Here is a 21,665-nt window from a genome sequence, read left to right as displayed (position 1 = left end):
CCACTTTATTAGGTACACCTGTTTACCTGCTCGTTAATCCAAATATCTAATCAGTCAATCATGTAGCAGCAAATCGACACATTAAAGCATCCAGACATGGTCAAGAGGTTCAACTCAAACATCAGAATCAGGAAGAAATGTGATCTAAATGACTGACCATGGCATAATTGTTGGTGCCAGACAACGTGGTTTGAATATTTCGGAAACTGCTGATCTCCTGGAATTCTCACTCGCAATAGTCTAGAGTTTATAGAGAATAGTGAAAGAAACAAAAAAAAACATCCATTGACTATTCTACGAGCATTTGGAGAAGTACAGTCTACTCATGGATAGTCAATATGGCTTTGTGAAGGGAAGATCATGCTTCACGAGCCTGATTGAGTTTTTTGAAGAGGTAACAAAAGAAATTGATGAGGGTAGGGCAGTGGATGTGGTCTACATGGACTTTAGCAAAGCATTTGACAAGATCCCTCATGAGAAACTCATCCAGAAAGTCATGAGGCATGGGATAAGTGGAACCTTGGCTGTTTGGATAAAAAATTGGCTTAAAGGAAGAAAGCAGAGGGTAGTTGTGGAAGGAAAGTATTCTGCCTGGAGGTCAGTGACTAGTGGAGTGCCGCAGGGATCTGTCCTGGGACCCTGCTATTTGTGATTTTTATAAATGACCTGAATGCAGAGGCCGAAGGATGGGTGAGTAAGTTTGCAGATGACACGAAGATTGGAGGAGTTGTGGATGGAGCTGTAGGTTGTTGAAGGTTACAAGAGGATATAGACAGGCTGCAGAGTTGGGCAGAAAAATGGCAGATGGAGTTCAATCCGGATAAGTGTGAAGTGATGCATTTTGGAAGGACAAACCAGAAGACTGAGGACAGGATTAATGGTCAGTTACTTAAGAGTGTGGATGAACAAAGGGACCTTGGGATTCAAATCCATACATCCCTCAAGGGCACTGCACAGGTTGATAGGGTAGTTAAGAAGGTCTATGGGATGCTAGGTTTCATTAACGGGGATTGAGTTCAAGAGTAGAGAGGTCATGTTGCAACTCTACAAATCTCTGGTGAGACTGCACTTAGAGTATTGTGTTCAATTCTGGTCACCTCATTATAGGAAGGATATGGAAGCTATGAAGAGGGTGCAGAGGAGATTTACCAGGATGTTGCCTGGTTTGGAGAACAAGTCACATGAAGCAAGGTTAGCAGAGCTGGGACTTTTCTCTTTGGAGCGTAGAAGAATGAGAGGGAACTTGATAGAGGTCTACAAGATTATGAGAGGCGTAGATAGGGTGGATAGTCAGTACCTGTTTCCCAGGGCACCAATGGCAAACACCAGAGGGCATATGTACAAAATTAAGGGAGGGAAGTTTAGGGGAGACACCAAGGTTAAGTTTTTTACACAGAGGGTTGTGAGTGCCTGGAATGACTTGCCAGGGATGGTGGCGGAGGCTAAAACATTAGGGGTATTTAAGAGCCTCTTGGACAGGCACATGGATGAAAGAAAAATGGAGGGTTATGGGGTAGTGTGGGTTTAGTACTTTTTTTTAAGGATTATATGGGTCGGCACAACATGGAGGGTTGAAGGGCCTGTACTGTGCTGTAGTGTTCTATGGACTCAGTTCTGTGGGTGAAAATGCCTTGTAAGTGAGAGAGGTCAGAGGAGAATCACCAGACTGGTTCCAGATAATGGAAAGCAACAGTAATTCAACACGTTACAACAGTGGTGTGCAGAAGAGCATCTCTGAATGCACAATCTGTTGAACCGTGAAGTAGATGGGCTACATCAGCAGAAGACCATGAACATGTGTGGCCTCTTTATCAGGTATAGGAGGGAGCTAATAAAGTGACTACTGAGTATGTATTCTTGAGGTTTAGAAGATAAAGGATTGATTTTATAGAAACACATAATGAGCTGCTACAGTCCTTCTAGTGGAAGAAGATCCACAGAGCTATTGGGTAGGGAGTTGCTGGATTTAAACTCACCTGTGATGAAAGACTCGTAACTTACTTCAGAATTAGGATGATATGTGACATACAGTGGATCCTGCAGGTAGTGATCTTCCCAGGAACCTGCTGCTCTTGTCCTTCTTGGTGGTAGAAATCACTGGTTGGGCTCATGTTTTGCTGTAAATGCCTGCAAGAAAATAAATCCCAAGGTAGTCTATGGTAACACATATGACCTTTGACATTAAATTACCTTGACTTTTGACTTTGTTTTCGGAGCGTCCTGGTCGAACAACTGCACAGCATTTTATAGATGGCACACGTTGCAGGCACAGGTATTGCAATGAAGGAATGTTCATCGTGGTTGATGGGGTACTATTTGGTTGCTTTGTTTTAAATTATGTTCAACCTGGGAGTTGTACACATCCGTTCTATTACAATCCTAACCTGTGCCTTGAAGATGGTGGAAAGGTCAATGGTGTCAGAAGGGAGTCACTCATTGCAGGATGCTCAGATTCTCAGGAGAACAGTGAATTAATCCTAGTGTGGTAGAATCTAGGGGCAGTTGGTCAGATTGGGGAGAATAAAACGGAATGAATGCAGCATGAGTGTAAGTGGGTGGTTGATGGTCAACATGGGCTTCATGTGCTGTGGGGTCTGCTCCTGTACTGTGTCTTGCTGTGACTCTGGTGACAGAAAGCTCCATTGGCAGTAGATGATACCGGCCAGGGTAATTGAAGGATATTCACTCCTCATTTTGTTTCAGACCACGATGAGGCATTGGAGCAGAATTCGACCATTCAGCCTATAGAGTCTGTTCCACCATTCAATCATGGCTGATTTATTTTCCCTCTCAACCCCCAATCTCTTGCCTTTTTCCCATAACCTTTGACATAACAATCTCTTCCCATGGTTAATTTGCTGAGGTGTTCTGGACAGAACTGGAAATGTGTACTATGTAGTAAGAGGTACAGAGCAAGTTGATAGACAGAGACTTTTCCCCAGGGTGGAAATGGATATTGCAAGGGTGTGTAACTTTGTGTTGGTAGTTAAGTATTGGGGGAGGGGGGTGGAATGTCAGAAGGCAAAGTTTTTTACCCAGAGAGTGGTGGTGCACGGAACATGCTGCAGGGATGGTGGTAGAGGCAGATACATGAGGGATGTTTAAGAAATTCTTAAACATAGGCACATGGATGAAAGCAAAATGGAGGGTATGTTGGAAGGAAGGTTTAGATTTATAATAGGTCATCACAAAGTTGCAGGCTTAAGGACCTGAACAGAGCTGTAATGTCTTATGTTCCCCAATCATCAGCAAACAATCCCACAGAAGGTAATTCATTGAAGAAACTGAAGATTTCTCTGCCTCTTCTTTGAGGAATTCCTGCATTGATGTCCTGGGTTGGGATGATCTTGCCACAATTACTTTTTTTTTCTGTCTAAAAATAAAAATAGCCTGGTGTGAAACTTTGAAACTGTTCGTCAAAAGAACATCAATATGCTTAATTGATAGATTAATATGAGGCTGAGTAAAAATTCTTTGGAACAGTAAACCCATTCATGTCATTTCAAAACATATTTAGAAATATGTACTGTATTTTGTGAAACAGGAAACTGATTTTAAGCTTTTAACCCTTTTGTGCAAAGAGAGAGTTATACTAAGATGTGCTTAGTTCCTTCTGCAGTGCCCCCTGTGCCAATTCTACAACTGGAGAAATGTTGTACCCATAACAATAATGCCACACTTGCATGGAAGGCACCTCCACTAAACCAGACTCAGATTGAAGGCTACATCCTAGAACTTGACGACGGAAATGGTGGACAGTTTCAAGTAAGTTTTTTACTTTACATATGGTCAAGAATATATATAGAGAAAAATGAACAGAATGTTTTTTTGCATTACAGTGGCTGATAAATTTGTAGGATGTTTACTTTTAAATAAAGCAAAATAAATACATTTTGATTGAAGCTACAAAATAGATTTTTCTTTCTCTCTCAACTTCTTTCCATTGTTAATGAAAATGCTGACTTGTTGAAGTCCAGTTCAATAGGGCCAGTGTATTATGTAGTTTGCATGACTAGAAAATCATTTTATATATATATATATATATTTGATTTATTGTTTGCTATGGTGCCTAAGACTTTTGCACAGTACTGTATTTGTGTGTGGGACAGGTGGTAGAGAAGGAGTGCCAGAGGTGGGGTGTGGCATGGGTGCAAACACACCCACCCCTGAGACACAAAGCAAGGTCATTTGATTCCAAACAATAGGTTTATTTATCATTACAGGTTGTTTCTCTGGTGCTTTCCACTTCCTCCCCTTTCTCTTCCCCTTTTCCCAACCATAATTTCCCCTCTCCCTGCCCACTTCCCACTTTCAGTCCACAATAGAGACCCATATCAGAATCAGGTTTATCATCACTCACATATGTCAAGAAATCTTTTTTTCTGTGGCAGCAGTACAGTGCAATACATAAAGCTCCTCAGTACCGTGCAAAAGTCTTATGCACATGTATATTGCTGGCATGGCTAAGAGTTTTGCACAGTATTGTATGTCATGAAATCTGTTGTTTTGCAGCAACAGTGGTGCAACACATAAGAAATACTATAAATTACAATAAGAAATATATGTATATATAAATATTAAATAGTGAAAAATCACACATACACATTGAGAGAGCCTAGTTGTCAATTACCTATTCATATGGTTAATTGACAGCAGTAAGTTGAGTGTTTGCAGATTTTAACATTTATGATTATCTACTCAAGATTGCATGATCCTGTCATGTCAACAATCTCTAATTGCATGGGCTGAATGCAAAAGGTTGGACTCTGTCTACTCTCAAACTATTGCAAACAGACAAAGCTTACTAGAAACAGAATTGACTTGTAGCCAGAATTTCCACCTGTAGGATTTACTTATGGCAACAAATACTTTGCTGTGTTTCGGGAATTTGATGGATCCCTGGCTTAGTGTTAATGAATTACTCCTGCAGTTTGACGTCATTATCAAAAAGCGTATTGCAGCATAGAAATTTACTCCAGCCTCTTCAGTGTTCCACAACCAATAAAATGTTATCAGCCATTGACCACCAGTGGGAGTTCATCCTCCCAGATATTTCCAGTACCCCTCCATGAATGCCAGAAGTATGAGCCACTTGATGTTAGTTGCCTCCATATTAAAAACGCTCAAGGACGCTATGGTAGCGTAGTGGTTAGCGCGACGTTATTATCACTGGAAGCATCGGAGTTAAATTCCGCCATCTGTAAGGAGTTTGTACGCACTCCCTGTGAACGCGTGGATTTCCTCCAGGTGCTCTGTTTTCCTTCCACATTCCAAAAGACCTAATGTTGGGTTAAATGGTCTTGGTGAATTGTCCTGTGTTTAGGCTAGGGTTAAGTAGGTGGGTTGCTGGGCGGGAAGGGCCTGTCCTGCACTAAATAAAATAAAATAATCTGCCTGTGACTAAAGTAAATTCCATTAACATCTGTGTAGACATGATAGTCTCCCAAGCTTTTTGAGTTGTGCTTAATTTCATCTATGGCATATATTTGGATTTGTCTATTTTAAGTCTGGAATAAAAACTCTTAGATGTAGGGAAAATTAACCACATGGTTTCTAACTGAACTGATGAGAGCTAGAAAAAGAATTGGTAATTTGCCATTTCTTTAGTGTGAAGACAATAACAGCATGCTGTTTTAGAGTTGTGTGGCTTTGTTGTTGATCTGTGCCAGGCAGAAGGATGGTCTTCTATTCAGTTTTGTTGCTTCTAAATTGCCATCCCAGATCATAATTAAATCTAGTTAAATATCTAAACTTCTGTTTTGAGACCTTCCGATGTGGGTGGGGGGGAGGAACAGGGCTTGTTTTGCTGTTGTTGTTTTATTGCCTGTTGTTCTGCCGAGGATTATGGACATGCTATGTTGGCGCTGGAATGTGTGGTTACACTTGTGACTCCCCCCCCCACACCCCCCAGGACACCCTCAGGTGTATTGGTCGTTAACACAAATGACAAGTTTCATTGTATGTTTCAATGTACATGTGATAAACGAATCTTTCAAGCTTGCTCACTGTTTTTGTGACTGCATGTGCTATCATAACTATGTGGTGTGTACTGTGTGTGACTCTATGTCAAACATGAGAACATCTGCAGATGCTGGAAATCCAAAGCAACACACACAAAATCCTGGAGGAACTCAGCAGGTCAGGCAGCATCCATGGAGAAGAGTAAACAGTTGATGATTTTGGCTGAGACACTTCATCAGGACTGGAAAGGGAGGGGGAAGATGCCAGACATGAAGGTTGGGGGCAGGGAGGAAGGTGGCAGGTGAAAGGTGAAACGGGGAGAGGGAGAGGGTTGAAGGAAAGGGATGGGAAGCTGATACGGGGCTGGAGAAAGGGGAATCTGATAGGAGTGGTCAGAAGACTATGGAAGAATGGGAAGGGGCGGAGCACCACAGGGAATGGGTAGGTAAGGGGTTAAGGTGAGAGAGGGAATGGGAATGGTGAAGGTGAGGAGTGGGGGGAGAGGCAGTTACCAGAAGTTTGAGAAATCAATGTTCATGCCATCAGTTGGAGGCTAACCAGACAGAATATAAGGTGTTGCTCCTCCGACCTAATTGTGGCCTCATAGCGGCAGTAGAGGAGGCCATGGATTGACATGTTGGAATGGGAATGGAAAGTAGAATTGAAATGGGTGGCCACTGAGAGATCCCACTTTTTGTGGCAGACAGAGCGAAAGTGCTCGACGAAGCAGTCTCCCAATCTATATTGGGTTTCACCGATATACAGGAAGCTACATCAGGAGTACTGGACACAGTATATGACCCCAACAGTCTCACAGGTGAAGTGTCACCTGACCTGGAAGGACTGTCTGGGGCCCTGAATGGTAGTGAGCAAGGTGGTGTAGGGACAGGTGTAGAACTTGTTCTGCTTGCAAGGTTAAGTACCTGGAGGGAGATCAGTGGGGAGGGACGAATGGACAAGAGAGTCACGGAAAGCAGACAGTAGGAGAAGAGGGAAAGGTACGCTTGGTGGTGGGATCCCATTGGCTAGTTACAGAGAATTATGAGCTGGGCGTGGAGGCTAGTAGGGTGGTAGGTGAGAACAATAGGAGCCCTATCCTTGGATGGAGTGAGGGTGGATGTGCATGAAATGGAAGAGAAGCAAGTGAGTTCCTCCAGCATTTTGTGTTTGTGACTGTAGGTGCTGCGTTTTTCACCGTGGCACTGGGGAAATGCTGTTCCATTTAGCTGTATACATGTGTATGATTGAATGACAATTAAACTTGAACAGTTTTATTGTGGCCTAACACATTCAGGATAAAATAGGAAGAAAGGTTTTTCGCTATATTTCTGCTGTTGCAATGGTGAGATGTGCAACAGTGGTCTTCCTCCAGCTTTGTTGCCCAGTTACCAGGTTGTACCCGCATCCCTCCCTGTCACCAGTTTTCTTTCACACTGCACATTTACTGCTAGCAAGTGGCAGTCACGTCCCTGTTTTTGATACAGACAGCTCACCACTGTTAAAATGAGTTCCGGTCCAATTTCAAATGAGCCTCAGGTTAGCGGCTTAAGAGTGGCTATAACTAAATCTTAAAAGTAGTATCTAACCTCCTACTGAATTGGATATCATAAGAACATGGTGAGTAACTACAAAAGATAGGTGCAGACAGAGTTGTGAAAACTATTAAAATTATTTGCTTCTGATTGAAGTGGGTAAAATCAGTTATTTCATTTACTGAGTACAGAACTTATTTACAGTGTTAATTTACACTACACTGAAAGTGTTGATGGCTCTATTGATATATTTGTTTATAGGGTGGCAAGGTAGTGTAGCGGTTAGCCTAACGCTATACAGCGCCAAAGTTTAATTCCTGTGAACGTTCTCCCTGTGACCGCGTGGGTTTCCTCTGTATGCAGTTTCCTCCCAGGTTTCAAAAACATCCCCAGCCCACACTCAGACTCTGTTGGCCATTGACACAAACAATGGGATTTGATGTACCTGTGACAAGTAAAGCTAATCTTTTTTATCTTTCTAATTGTATGCAGAATTATCACCTGAAAACTTTTCGCATTTGGATTCTAATATTGCAGAGCGATTTTCTTGGCATATGTCAGCAGTTGATGTACTATTTAGTACCATTTAGAGGGTGTAATTCTTAATACTGTATCACTTATGCAACAAACAACCTGAAGTTAGAACTATTTTAGATCTGTTGTAACACACACAAAAAGCAAGTCAGGCAGCATTTATAGATGGGAATGAACAGTTGCCATTTTAGATCTGATCATGCATTCATATTCTAATTTCTAGTACCCTTGAACTTTCAGGAGGTGTATGCTGGCAAAGAAACTGTCTGCACAGTGGATGGGCTTCAGTTCAATAGTACCTACAATGCAAGAGTGAAAGCCTTTAATTCAGCGGGTGTTGGGCCTTACAGTAAAACAGTTGTGCTGCAGACATCTGAGGGTGAGTGATCAACAAACTTAATATTACAAAATTTGTTTGCAATAGTTGATGCACCATCAATAACTCTCGGAGACGGGAGGCGAACGATAGACTTTTATTAGCTGCAAGAGACCACCACACAACATCCTGGAGACTGAGGGAGGAGCAGTGCCTCCAACCGCCTTTATACAGGGGTCTGTGGGAGGAGCCACAGGAGCAGTCAGCAGAGGGGCGTGTCCAGACAGGTATATGTAGTTCACCACAATAATATTTGCTACAATATTCAGAATTAGTATTATTGCCTTAGGATTATTTTTCTTTGCTCAAACTTCAACTATTGGTTTTGACTTTAGTGAAACCCTGATTTTCTTCAATCTCTCATAAATGTTGATGCAATCAAAGTACCTCATCTAAATAATTTTTAAAAAGTTAATGTTAACAGTAAAAAATTAAAATACATCAAAAACAGATTCAGTTGCAATTATAAAACACAAGCAATTCAGATGCTGGAAATTCAGAGAAGATACACAAAATGTTGGAGGAACTCAGCAGGTCAGGCAGCATCGATAGAAAAATAAACAGTCGACATTTTGGGCCAAGACCCATATTCAGGACCCTTCATTAGGATAGTTCCAATCAAGTTGAAATTCTCAGAGATTCTTAGGTGGAATCATACAGGAAAGAAGGGTTAAGTTTAGCCAAGTACCCTTTAGCTAGTTACTCAAGCGGCATTCCACCATTGTAGGGTTACATTTTCTGCAGACTCTCCAGGTATTTAACATGTTTCATTGGTATAAACCTGATTGCTGTCATTCTGTATCACATCCCTATTTAACTATTGGTTTATAAAGTGTCAATCAATATTTCTATAAATGGAAATCTGTACTTGTGCCTTGCATAACACTCTGGGAAATATCACCTTTTGCAAAATTAATGTGTGTATTACACACTTGGCATTCACAGAGTCCAGATTTGTCAAATCCATTCAATCAGTCAAAAGATTAGAAGGTAGTAAATTCATAAAGTAAAGGGAGAAGGACATAAGGTAAACTATATAAGACACACAAAGAAGGTAATTTACATGTACTGACAGATTACATTTGATTGGTCCATCAGTTAATTGGAGCAGCTGCTTATTTGGGACAATTCTTAAAGAACAAAACCTAATTCAAAATCAGAATCCGGTTTATTATCACCGGCATGTGTCATGGAATTTGTTAACTTAGCAGCAGCAGTTCAATGCAATACATAATCTAGAAGAAACAAATAATAAATAAATAAATAAATAAATCAGTTACAGTATACTTATATTGAATAGACTAAAAATCGTACAAAAAACAAGTAATATATATAAAAAAAGTGAGGTAGTGTTCAAGGGTTCAATGCATATTTAGGAATCGGATGGCAGAGGGGAAGAAGCTGTTCCTGAATCGCTGAGTGTGTGCCTTCAGGCTTCTGTACCTCCTAGCTGATGGTAACAATGAGAAAAGGGCATGCCCTGGGTGCTGGAGGTCCTCAATTATGGACGCTGCCTTTCTGAGACACCGCTCTTTGAAGATGTCCTGAGTACTTTGTAGGCTAGTAGCCAAGATGAGAAAATAGCTGGGATTCCTTTGTTTATTTGGGATCCTGTGCTGCTTAATTGAGACAGGAGACTGTTGTCGAACAGTTTCTAACTAGTGTTAGTCGCGTGCGTTTGTGTGGCATCAGTTGTGTTTGTCTTCAAAAAGAAGTGCTTTTTGACACTGATAGTTGGCAAGAAATAAGCAGCAAGGCAAATGAAAATGCAATGATTTCAGAAAGTTAGAAACTATGAAGATTTGAAGGTAATGACAACCATCTTGAATGTTACAATGAAAATGAAGATTTGGATGACTCAGTCACTGAAGGCAGTCCATTTTCTGCACTGTGTGATTTTATTCATTCACAAACAAAAGGATGCAGCAGTTAAAACTCAAATATAAGACAGTTAGATTTAGTTAATTATGAAAAGTGACATAAATTAGACTGAGAGCAAAGCTTATAAAATGGCTGATGCCAATCTTACTACAGTGAGATGATCTAGCTGTTTTAATGCAAATCCTTTTCATAGCAGTAGAGGACATTTAAGAAGATGGTGACGGTTCAGATTATACATTATAAAGGGAAACTTCTAAATCTGACTCTCCCATGAATATTGAAGAAAAAATGTGTTAGAATAATTTTAAAAAAAGGAAATCTTGAGAGTCACTGAGAGCTCAACACAATAGAAAGTTTAAAGAGTATAAAAAGTGCAGGGGTGAAATTAGGAAGCCAAAGAAGACATATGGAGAGAAAATGTAAGATAACATTGTAGGACTTTCTTTGATTTTATGAGATGTGAAGGGAAAAAGGATATCTAGGGAAAAAGGATATCTAAGGAACAAATAAAGCTGTTAAGGATCAGTGTTAACCTGTGTGCGGAGGATCTGTATATAGTTCTAAATGAATATTTTGACTTCATGGAACTTGTGGTTGTTATAGACTTTAATACTAGGGAAGTAGAGTGTGGACAAATTATTGCAAAACTGTTCTGAAAGACGGTATAAATCAGCATTTAGGGAAACTCATATTAGTGGGAATAGGCAGTCAGTTTGTTGAGGGACGATTATGTCCGGTCAGCTTAACTGAATGTTTGGGAGGATAATGAGGACAGTCGCTAAGGGAGCAACATTTGATGTCATGTGTATGGATTTTTTACAAGGCATTGAAAAAGTCTGCCTAGCAGATTGATCAGGAAAGCTAAAGGCCAGAAAATGAAATAGAGGTGATGGGATGGAATGACAAAACAAATTGAAAAGATTTGTTCAGTGGGAAAAAGCAATGGCTAGTGAAATTCTAGTGATTAGAGGATTGCATACATTGGGGTTCTGCAGGACTCAGTGCTAAGTCCCCTGATTCAGATCTGAATCAAAGAATTGCAGTGACTCGGGAAGAGTTGCCCATTGAGGCTATACTAGGACTATGGTAGATCAATCAGAAGGTCCCATTCCCCAGCTGCTATGCTAAAGTCATGCAAATTATTGACTTTCAACTGCCTATGAAATTCACTTTTGAAATCCGTGATTTTCACTGTTTCCACTATCCTTGAGTTGATGCATTATGTTCCAGGTCATTTCTAAACATAAAATGACTTTCCTCACATTCACTGCATCTTTTGTTCATCTCCTTGAACTATCTGCTAATGGAGCCAGCTACTCTCATAATCTTGAATGTGTCTGTCAAATCTCCTCTCAGTTTTCTATGCTTCATGGAGAAGAAGCCCACTCTGAACTTGCATCCAAAATCCCTGTATTCTGGAAAGATTATATTGAATGAATTCTCCACCCATTTCCACATCCATTTTAAAACTTAGAAACCAAAGTCGTATGTAATACTGTAGTTTTGGCTAAACCGGTGTTTGTAAAGGTCGATTAAACCCTTACTTTTATTTTTAATTCTATATCACTGTTTCCAAGGCTCAGAATTCTTTTACTAACCACATGCTCAACATGTCCAGCTGTTCTTTGCACGTATTGAGCAACATCCTTTGTTGCTGTGCCATTCTTTCTGCCAAACTATTTAGCTTCACATTAATCAGCATGAAATTTCATCTGCCAGAAGTAATTACCTCTTCGGTTTCCAAGTTTGATGACTTTTGAAAATTCTGCACACATCAAAACATTGATGAAAAGCAGGAGTGATAAAATACTGATGACTGAATAACTCCTCTCTCTGTCACCCTCCAGTTTGGAAAACTAGATTGTATTTAATGCTCCACTTGTGCTGTATGAAAACTTGATGTTGCACTTGTCCTCTTGTCAATCAGAGATCCCTTACTGGGAAGTCTATGTATCTAGACACCAAGACCGTTCAGGTTGAGTATGGTCCTCTCCTCAAAAAATAACCCAGTACTAATGCTCACCTAATACAAGAGATTCTGCAGGTGCTGGAAATCCAGAGTGACATGGCATGGCAGCATAGTGGTTAGCACAATGCTTTACAGTGCAGGTGACCTGGGTTCAATTCCCGCCACAGCCTGTAAGGAGTTTGTATATTCTCAACGTGACCATCTGGGTTTCCTCCAGGTGCTCTGGTTTCCTCCCACAGTCCAAAGACATACTGGTTCACCCTGTACACATCAGACTCGGAGTCCTGCCATGTGCAGAAGTTCGCTGATGACACGGCCATAGTGGGGTGTGTCAGGAATGGACAGGAGGAGGAGTATAGGAAACTGATACAGGACTTTGTGATATGGTGCAACTCAAACTACCTGCGTCTCAATATCACCAAGACCAAGGAGATGGTGGTGGACTTTAGGAGATCTAGGCCTCATATGGAGCCAGTGATCATTAATGGAGAATGTGTGGAGCAGGTTAAGACCTACAAGTATCTGGGAGTACAGTTAGACGAGAAGCTAGACTGGACTGCCAACACAGATGCCTTGTGCAGGAAGGCACAGAGTCGACTGTACTTCCTTAGAAGGTTGGCGTCATTCAATGTCTGTAGTGAGATGCTGAAGATGTTCTATAGGTCAGTTGTGGAGAGCGCCCTCTTCTTTGTGGTGGCGTGTTGGGGAGGAAGCATTAAGAAGAGGGACGCCTCACGTCTTAATAAGCTGGTAAGGAAGGCGGGCTCTGTCGTGGGCAAAGTACTGGAGAGTTTAACATCGGTAGCTGAGCGAAGGGCGCTGAGTAGGCTACGGTCAATTATGGAAAACTCTGAACATCCTCTACATAGCACCATCCAGAGACAGAGAAGCAGTTTCAGCGACAGGTTACTATCGATGCAATGCTCCTCAGACAGGATGAAGAGGTCAATACTCCCCAATGCCATTAGGCTTTACAATTCAACCGCCAGGACTTAAGAACTTTTTAAAAGCTATTATTAATGCTTTTTGAGATAGTGATTTAGATGCATATCATATTTTTTACTGAGTTAAGTATTGTATGTAATTAGTTTTGCTACAACAAGTGTATGGGACATTGGAAAAAAAAAGTTGTTATCTATCTATCTATCTATCTATCTATCTGGTTGGTAGGTTAATTGATCATTGTAAATTGCCCCGTGCTTAGGCTAGGATTAAATTGGGGGATTGCTGGGTGGTGTGGCTTGAAGCCCTGTAAGGGCCTACTCCATGTTGTATCTCAACAAATAAGTAATTAAAATTCTGGAAGAACTCTGCAGATCAGGCAGCATCTTTGGAAAGGAATAAACAGTCGATGATGTTTCAAACTGAGATCATTCATCAGGATTGGAAATATGGGAGAAGCAGCCAGAATAACAGATTGTGGGGTGGGGAAGGAATACAAGCTGGAAGGTGATACGTGAGACCAGCTGAGGGGGAAGGTAGGTGGGTGGGGAGGGGGATGATGTGAGAAGCTGGGAGGTGATAGGTGAGACCAGCTGAGGGGGAAGGTAGGTGGGTGGGGAGGGGGGTGATGTGAGAAGCTGGGAGGTGATAGGTGAGACCAGGTGAGGGGGAAGGTAGGTGGGTGGGGAGGGGGGGTGATGTGAGAAGCTGGGAGGTGATAGGTGAGACCAGGTGAGGGGGAAGGTAGGTGGGTGGGGAGGGGGGTGATGTGAGAAGCTGGGAGGTGATGGGTGAGACCAGCTGAGGGGGAAGGTAGGTGGGTGGGGAGGGGGGGTGATGTGAGAAGCTGGGAGGTGATGGGTGAGACCAGGTGAGAGGGAAGGGGGTGGGGGGGGTGGAGATGAAGTGAGAAGCTGGGAGGTGATGGGTGAGACCAGGTGAGAGGGAAGGGGGTGGGGGGGGTGGAGATGAAGTGAGAAGCTGGGAGGTGATGGGTGAGACCAGGTGAGGGGGATGATGTGAGAAGCTGGGAGGTGATGGGTGAGACCAGGTGAGAGGGAAGGGGGTGGGGGGGGTGGAGATGAAGTGAGAAGCTGGGAGGTGATGGGTGAGACCAGGTGAGAGGGAAGGGGGTGGGGGGGGGTGGAGATGAAGTGAGAAGCTGGGAGGTGATGGGTGAGACCAGGTGAGAGGGAAGGGGGTGGGGGGGGTGGAGATGAAGTGAGAAGCTGGGAGGTGATGGGTGAGACCAGGTGAGAGGGAAGGGGGTGGGGGGGGTGGAGATGAAGTGAGAAGCTGGGAGGTGATGGGTGAGACCAGGTGAGAGGGAAGGGGGTGGGGGGGGGTGGAGATGAAGTGAGAAGCTGGGAGGTGATGGGTGAGACCAGGTGAGAGGGAAGGGGGTGGGGGGGGTGGAGATGAAGTGAGAAGCTGGGAGGTGATGGGTGAGACCAGGTGAGAGGGAAGGGGGTGGGGGGGTGGAGATGATGTGAGAAGCTGGGAGGTGATAGGTGAGACCAGGTGAGGGGGAAGGTAGGTGGGTGGGGAGGGGGGGTGATGTGAGAAGCTGGGAGGTGATGGGTGAGACCAGGTGAGAGGGAAGGGGGTGGGGGGGGGGGTGGAGATGATGTGAGAAGCTGGGAGGTGATAGGTGAGACCAGGTGAGGGGGAAGGTAGGTGGGTGTGGAGGGGGGATGATGTGAGAAGCTGGGAGGTGATAGGTGAGACCAGGTGAGGGGGAAGGTAGGTGGGTGGGGAGGGGGGGTGATGTGAGAAGCTGGGAGGTGATAGGTGAGACCAGGTGAGGGGGAAGGTAGGTGGGTGGGGAGGGGGGGGTGATGTGAGAAGCTGGGAGGTGATGGGTGAGACCAGGTGAGGGGGAAGGTAGGTGGGTGGGGAGGGGGATGATGTGAGAAGCTGGAAGGTGATAGGTGAGACCAGGTGAGGGGGAAGGTAGGTGGGTGGGGAGGGGGGGTGATGTGAGAAGCTGGGAGGTGATGGGTGAGACCAGGTGAGAGGGAAGGGGGTGGGGGGGGGGGGGTGGAGATGATGTGAGAAGCTGGGAGGTGATAGGTGAGACCAGCTGAGGGGGAAGGTAGGTGTGTGGGGAGGGGGGATGATGTGAGAAGCTGGGAGGAGGAGGATGGTGGGACATTACCGGAAGTTTGAGAAATCAATGTTTATTCCATCAGGTTGGAGGCTACCCAGAAGGAATATGAGGTGTTGCTCCTTCATCTGACTGTGACCTCAGTGTAGCAGCAGAGGAGTCCATGGGCCAACGTGCTGAAATGGGGATAAAATTAAAATGGGTGGCCACTGGGAAATTCGGCCTGTTGTGGAAGCCGCTCGATGAAGCTGTCCCCTAATCTGTGCCAGGTTTCACTGATGCAGAGGAGCCCACACCGGCTGCAGTAGTCATCACAGGTGAAGTGTCTCCTCACCTGGAAGGCCTGTTTAGAGCCCTGAATGGTGGTGCAAGAGGAGATGAAGGGACAGGTGCAACACACCAATACTCACCACAAGAAGAGTGTCTTCTTGCTGTTTAAAAAGCTTTCACGCCTTGCACAAGTCTGTACGAGAGGACGGCCAGGGTAGGTTCAGGTCTGTCAGAAAATGATTCCCATTATTTGAAATTTCTGTACTCTTATTCTGTTCGCAGTGGCTTGGTTCACCTTTGATCCCAGTTCAGCCCATCCGGACATCCTTTTATCCAACGATAACCTAACCATCACATGTAACAGCTACGACGATCGGGTTGTGCTGGGATCTGTGGCGCTCTCCAAAGGGATCCACTACTGGGAGCTAACCGTAGATCGCTATGACAACCATCCAGACCCTGCTTTTGGTGTGGCAAGGATTCACTTACAAAAGGATATAATGTTGGGAAAGGATGATAAGGCATGGGCTATGTATGTTGACAACAATCGCAGTTGGTTTATGCACAACAATTCCCATACAAACAGGTAAATCAATAATTTAATGTTTGCCAGAAACCTTACCAAATACAATGTTCACATGCAATAAATATAAAATTCAACTGCTGCAGTAATTTGTAAATCAAAACTATTATTTGAATAATGAAGGAACCATAAACGTGTAGAATTCGTCTTTTTTGTTAAAGTTTTAGAAATTATTTTCATAATTGCATCACATTAGAAATAATAAATAATTATTGGAGTTAGGTTTATTATCATTAACTTATGTCATAAAGTTTATTGTTTTATGGCAGCAGTATGGTGTAATATGTAAAATTACAATAATTTCCAAGTACAAGTAATGGAAAAGAGGAATAGTGAGATAATGTTCATGGTTTCGTGGACCATTCAGAAATCTGGTGGCAAAGGGGAAGAATTGTGGGTCCTCAGGCTCCAGTATTTCCTCCCCAATGGTGCTGGAGGGTGAGGGTTTTTAATGTGGCACTGCCACCTGAAGATGTCATCAATGGTAGGGAAGGTTGTGCCTGTGATGAGGGAGACGTGAACTTGTAACCTTGTTGAGATGCTGTCCATTGGAACCTCCATACCAACTGGTGATGCAACCAGTCGGAGTATTCTCCATGGTACTGCTGTGTGGTGACATACCCGATCACCTCTGGTTGGTGTCCCTTCTTCATTATTGCATCAATATGGTGGGCGCAGGACAGATTCTCTGAGATGTTGACGCCCAAGAACTTGAAGCTGCTCACCTTTTCCACCTCTGACCCCTTGATGAGGACTGATGTGTGTTCTCCCAACTTCCCCTTCCTGAACTTCACATTCAATTCCTTGGTCTTGCTGACATTGAGTGCAAGATTGTTCATTCAATCAATCGAATTACCTTACTCTCATATGCCTCCTCGTCGCCATCTGAGATTCTGTTAACTTCAACAACCTTATAGATGGCATTTCTACTGCTTGTTTAATTGTTTGTATAAATGAATCAAAGAAAGGTTGTGTAGGTTTGCCTTAAACCAGGGTTTTGTGTTTCTGATTTCAGGACTGAAGGTGGGATTTGTAAAGGTACAACAATTGGTGTTCTGTTGGATCTAAACAAGCGCAACCTCGCGTTTTACATCAACAACGTGCAGCAAGGCCCAGTTGCCTTTGAAAATTTGGAAGGCATCTTTGTTCCTGCTGTTAGCATTAACAGGAATGTCCAGGTACAAGTAATGATGTGGGCCAGTGGTGGTAGAACCTTAGTGCGTTCCTTACTGAAATGACCTTGAATAGACGATGAGATGTCAGCTTTGTTCATTTACCTCCAGCAATGAACACGGTTTTGTGTGAGCGCTGTGGAATTGTGGCTGGAACGATGCAGTGGGTGCAGGTTCAATGAAAGTACCTTGGGGATTCCCTAAAACTGATGTTTAATATAAAGGAAGACCCTGGGAAGAGTCTAAGCAACCAAAGGGTTTGTAAGTGCAGAGTGTTCTATATTAATAATCGAACCATTCAGTGGGTTGTCACCGATGAACTGCTCCCTGAAAGCTTGCACTGGTTCCTCAATCACAATTATGCACAACTTGTGCTGACCATTGATCAGACCATCTTGAAGTGTTGCAAGTAGTTTTAGGCCCCTTATCTAAGGGAAGATACACTGGCATTGGAGAGGGTCCAGAAGTGGTTCATAAGTAGGATTCCAGAAATGAAAGGGTTAATGAGGAGTGCTTGATGGCTCCGGGCCTGTACTTGTTGGAGTTTAGAAGAATGAGAAGGAATCTCATTGAAACCTATTGAATATTGAAAAGCCTAGATTGAGTAATGTGGAGAAGACATTTCCAATAATGGGGAGTCTAGGCCAGAGGGCACAGCCTTGGAATAGAACATACATTCAGAACAGAGATTAGGAGGAATTTCTTTAGCCAGAGGGTGGTGAGTCTGTGGAATTCATTGCCACAGATGGCTGTGGAGGCCACGTCCTTGGGTATATTTGACGTGGAGGATTATAGATTCTTAATCCATCAGGGTGTCAAAGGTTATGGGGAGAAGGCAGAAGAATAGGGTTGAGAGGGTAATAAATCAGCCATAATGGAATGGCAGAACAGACTCGATGGGCCAAATTGCCTAATTTTGCTCCTATGACATAAGGTCTTATGCACAAGGGGAACAGCATGGTCCCTGCCTCTGCACTGTCCTGAAATGTGAACAAAAAAACGACCATTTTATACAGAATTGATTATTTGGGTACAGATTCTGACCAATTGGTAACCTTGTGTTGAAAAATCTTATTTGCATGATTAGTCTCCAATAATAGGTTTCAATAGCTAATGGAATCTACACATTAAAGGGCGATAATATTTCAGAATTAGTAAAGAAACTAATCCTTTGTTTGCATCCTTATCTTGTCTCTGCACAGCAGGGGACTGCAGCTAATTGGCATAGAAAGGGAAACAATAATCTTCAAAGACCTTTCTTACCTGGGCTGACTGCACACCGTCCATAAACTATCTTTACCTGGACATTACCTTAACCCTCGTCTTTCTGCAGCTTCTACAGAGAAATGAATAAGTTTACATCTGGCTTTCTGCTCAATCCCACACACAATTACGTCGTTCCAGTCAGCCTGATTGTAGTTGAATGTGGGCTTCTACAAAGCCAGGTGCTTCCCGTCAGAATAATGATACACTGTGTCAGAACAGGTAAAGCACCAAGAGCAGAGTGGATAATACCAGGGGGGCATAACTTTAAGGTGATTAGAGGGAGGATGTCAGAGGTAAGATTTTTACACAGAAAGTGCCAGGGATGGTGGTAGAGGCAGATTTATTAGAGATGTATAAGAAACTCTTAAGACAGGCACATGATGAAAGAAAAATGGAGGGCTATGTAGGAGGGAAGGGTTAGATTGATCTTAAACTAAGTTTAAAGGTCAGCACAACCTGGGTATATTTACATGTATTAGGAATCTGCTCAACACACGCAAAATGCTGGAGGAACTCAGCAGAGAGCATATATGGAAAAAAGTGCAGTCGACGTTTCAGGTCAAAACCCTTCGGCAGGAATCTGCTGTAGTGTGTTGGTCAGGGTGCAGTATGCAACAATAAACATTCAACAATTATAAAGCATTATATATAAAGAATAAAACTAATAAAGTTAGAGGTTAAAGGAAGGATTGGAATCAAATGTAGATAAATAAATACCAACATGCATTTACAATATAGACAGCATTATAAAAAGTGGTTTAAAGTATCTCCAGTGCTGTGATGGGGGTAATAGACAGAAAGGGGCGGGGAGGAGCTAATTAGAATAGTTATAATGTTTTCTTGTTTAATGATTTAATGTATAATATTGAACCTTTTGTAAACAAGGTAAAGAGAAGATACAAATATAGTTAGAAGATAGGCTGACTGGCAGGAGGCGGAGTGGGAATAAATGTGGCCTTTTCTGGTTGGCTGCCATTGATTAGTGATGTTCCACAGGGGTCAGTGTTGAGACCATTTTTTTCATGTTATATGTCAACAATTTGGATGATGGAATTGATGGCTTTGTGGCCAAGTTTGTGGATGATAATTCCACTCCTATGCCTTATGGTCTTATGGTGACATTCTGGGGACAAAAAGAGATTGCAGCAAGAAGAGGGTTTATTCATTGAATTTGAGTAAAACCTGTATGGGTTCATTGGGTCGGCAAGTGTAATTCTGGTGGATGATCAGAGACATGTTGCCTCCCCCCCACCCCCCCATTTGCACTAAATCACTAATTTTATGGCTCTCTGATGGGATGGTCTCTACCAAGATCACACCAGAGTTCAGTTAGATTTTAGTTGTTGTCACTGATTAAATGGTCTCTGAAAACTTGCACTCATTCCTCTATCATAGTTTGTTTACTTGTATACAAGGGAACAGCATGGCCCTGTCCTGGTCTGAACTGAGAAATGCCATTTTTATACAGAATTGACTAGCAGTTACAGATATTAACCATTTGGTAATCTGTGTATGTTTGAATTCCTTATTTGTGAGAACAATCGCCATTCACAGTACAGGTGTCAATAGAAACCAGAAGCTAACAACCAGTGGATGCTTTGATGCTAATAAAGTAATTGTCCCTTAGTTGGTTTCTCTACCTTGAATCGCTTATCACGGCTCTGTAAGCAAAGTTACTCCCCACCCCTTACCCACCATCGCCCCCCACCCCTGGCTGTGCAAAAGGAAGCTATGCTCTTCAAAGACCTTTCTTGCCTGGGCTGGTGCACTATAGATGCAATCCATCCTTGCCTGGATATTGTTAACCTTTTCTTTGCTGCAAATTCCACAGAGGAAAATCATTGCATAATTTCTGATTCACTCCAACTCAACCTAAAGTGTGCCCCCAAAACTGTGTTTTTAAACTTTTAACATAGGAAGACATTTTGGATTTTGTTTGGGAATTTCTGGTGGAAAGTTTCAATAACAGGATAAAGAAAAGGAATGTGTGACCATTCGAGGGCGCTCATTACCACAGCATGAGTGGATGAAATAGCAGAAGTCTGTAATAAGGACAGACTAAAAATTAGAGTTAATTTGTTTAGGAGATCCATGTTGCACTTTAATTAAGAAATTATCCTGTGTTAAAGGAGGAAAATATTAGATTTGGGAAAAGTTTGATTTACTTTAATCTGGACCATTCTGTAGGATCACTATCAGGAGGTGTTCCTGGTGAACACAATTCTCCAATCATGAAAATACAAAATCTTTTGTTTCCCTTTGGTACTATGCAGAAAGATATAAGCAGCTTAACTGTGTATTAGGAAGACTAGAGATCTTCTCCTCCTTACTATTCCTTTTGCTTGCTTTACAGTTTACCTGAGCCTCAATTCTACATAAATGTATTCATTGTTAGCAATGTGAATCTCAGAATCTCTACGGAGGTTTCATGAGACCTTTATTGCCATTGTGGTATACACTAGCTTTTCCATAGACCATACAAACATAAGCCATTGGAGCAAAATTAGGCCATTCAGCCCATTGAGTCTGCTCCACCATTCCACCATGGCTGATTTTATTATCCCTCTCGACCGCATTCTCCTCTTAACCCTCACTAATCAAGAACCTATAAACCTCTGCTGTAAATATACCCAATGATGGTCTGCACAGTAAATTCCTCAAGTTCACACTATCCAGCTAAAGAAATTCCTTCTCATCTCTGTGCCAAAGTGGTGTTCTTGTATTCCGAGTCTGTGCCCTCTGGTCCTAGACTCTCCCACTGTAGGAAACATCCTCTCCACATCCACTCTATCAAGGCCTTTCAATATTTGATAAGTTCCAATGAGAACCCCCGCTCTCCCCCCTCATTCTTGACTTTTCAAACAAACTGTTTTGTTGTTGAAATATTCCTTTGTAGTTTCATTCATATTCAAATTTTCTGTTTCGCTCAAGCTCTCAATCTTTCTTACTCACTCTTGCCTCACACCCTGCCCCTTGATCCCTTCTCCATCTTCTCAATCTCTCTTATCATATATTAAGGGATAAATGTTGAACCTGCATTTCCTTCACTTTGTTCTTATACTGAGTAGATCT

The 21,665-nt window shown here is 42.7% G+C and overlaps 1 protein-coding gene across 2 annotated transcripts in view; it reads left to right on the top strand.

Annotated features, from left to right (window-relative positions):
- trim67 (tripartite motif containing 67) overlaps positions 1-21,665 on the top strand; it is a 52,263-nt gene that overhangs the window by 20,535 nt on the left and 10,063 nt on the right. Inside the window, exons 6-9 of one of the 2 annotated variants that reach the window (XM_073056598.1) lie at positions 3,620-3,765; positions 8,268-8,406; positions 15,855-16,158; positions 17,171-17,333. In XM_073056598.1, coding sequence (XP_072912699.1) covers positions 3,620-3,765; positions 8,268-8,406; positions 15,855-16,158; positions 17,171-17,333 — 752 coding nt within the window. Of the gene's footprint in view, positions 1-3,607; positions 3,766-8,267; positions 8,407-15,854; positions 16,159-17,170; positions 17,334-21,665 lie in introns of both variants that reach the window. The other variant, XM_073056597.1, reaches the window with a different exon arrangement.

This window comes from Hemitrygon akajei, chromosome 9, assembly GCF_048418815.1.
Source record: "Hemitrygon akajei chromosome 9, sHemAka1.3, whole genome shotgun sequence".
In the NCBI taxonomy this organism is placed as follows: Eukaryota; Metazoa; Chordata; class Chondrichthyes; order Myliobatiformes; family Dasyatidae; genus Hemitrygon; species Hemitrygon akajei.
This window is presented reverse-complemented; position numbering and strand designations above follow the sequence as displayed.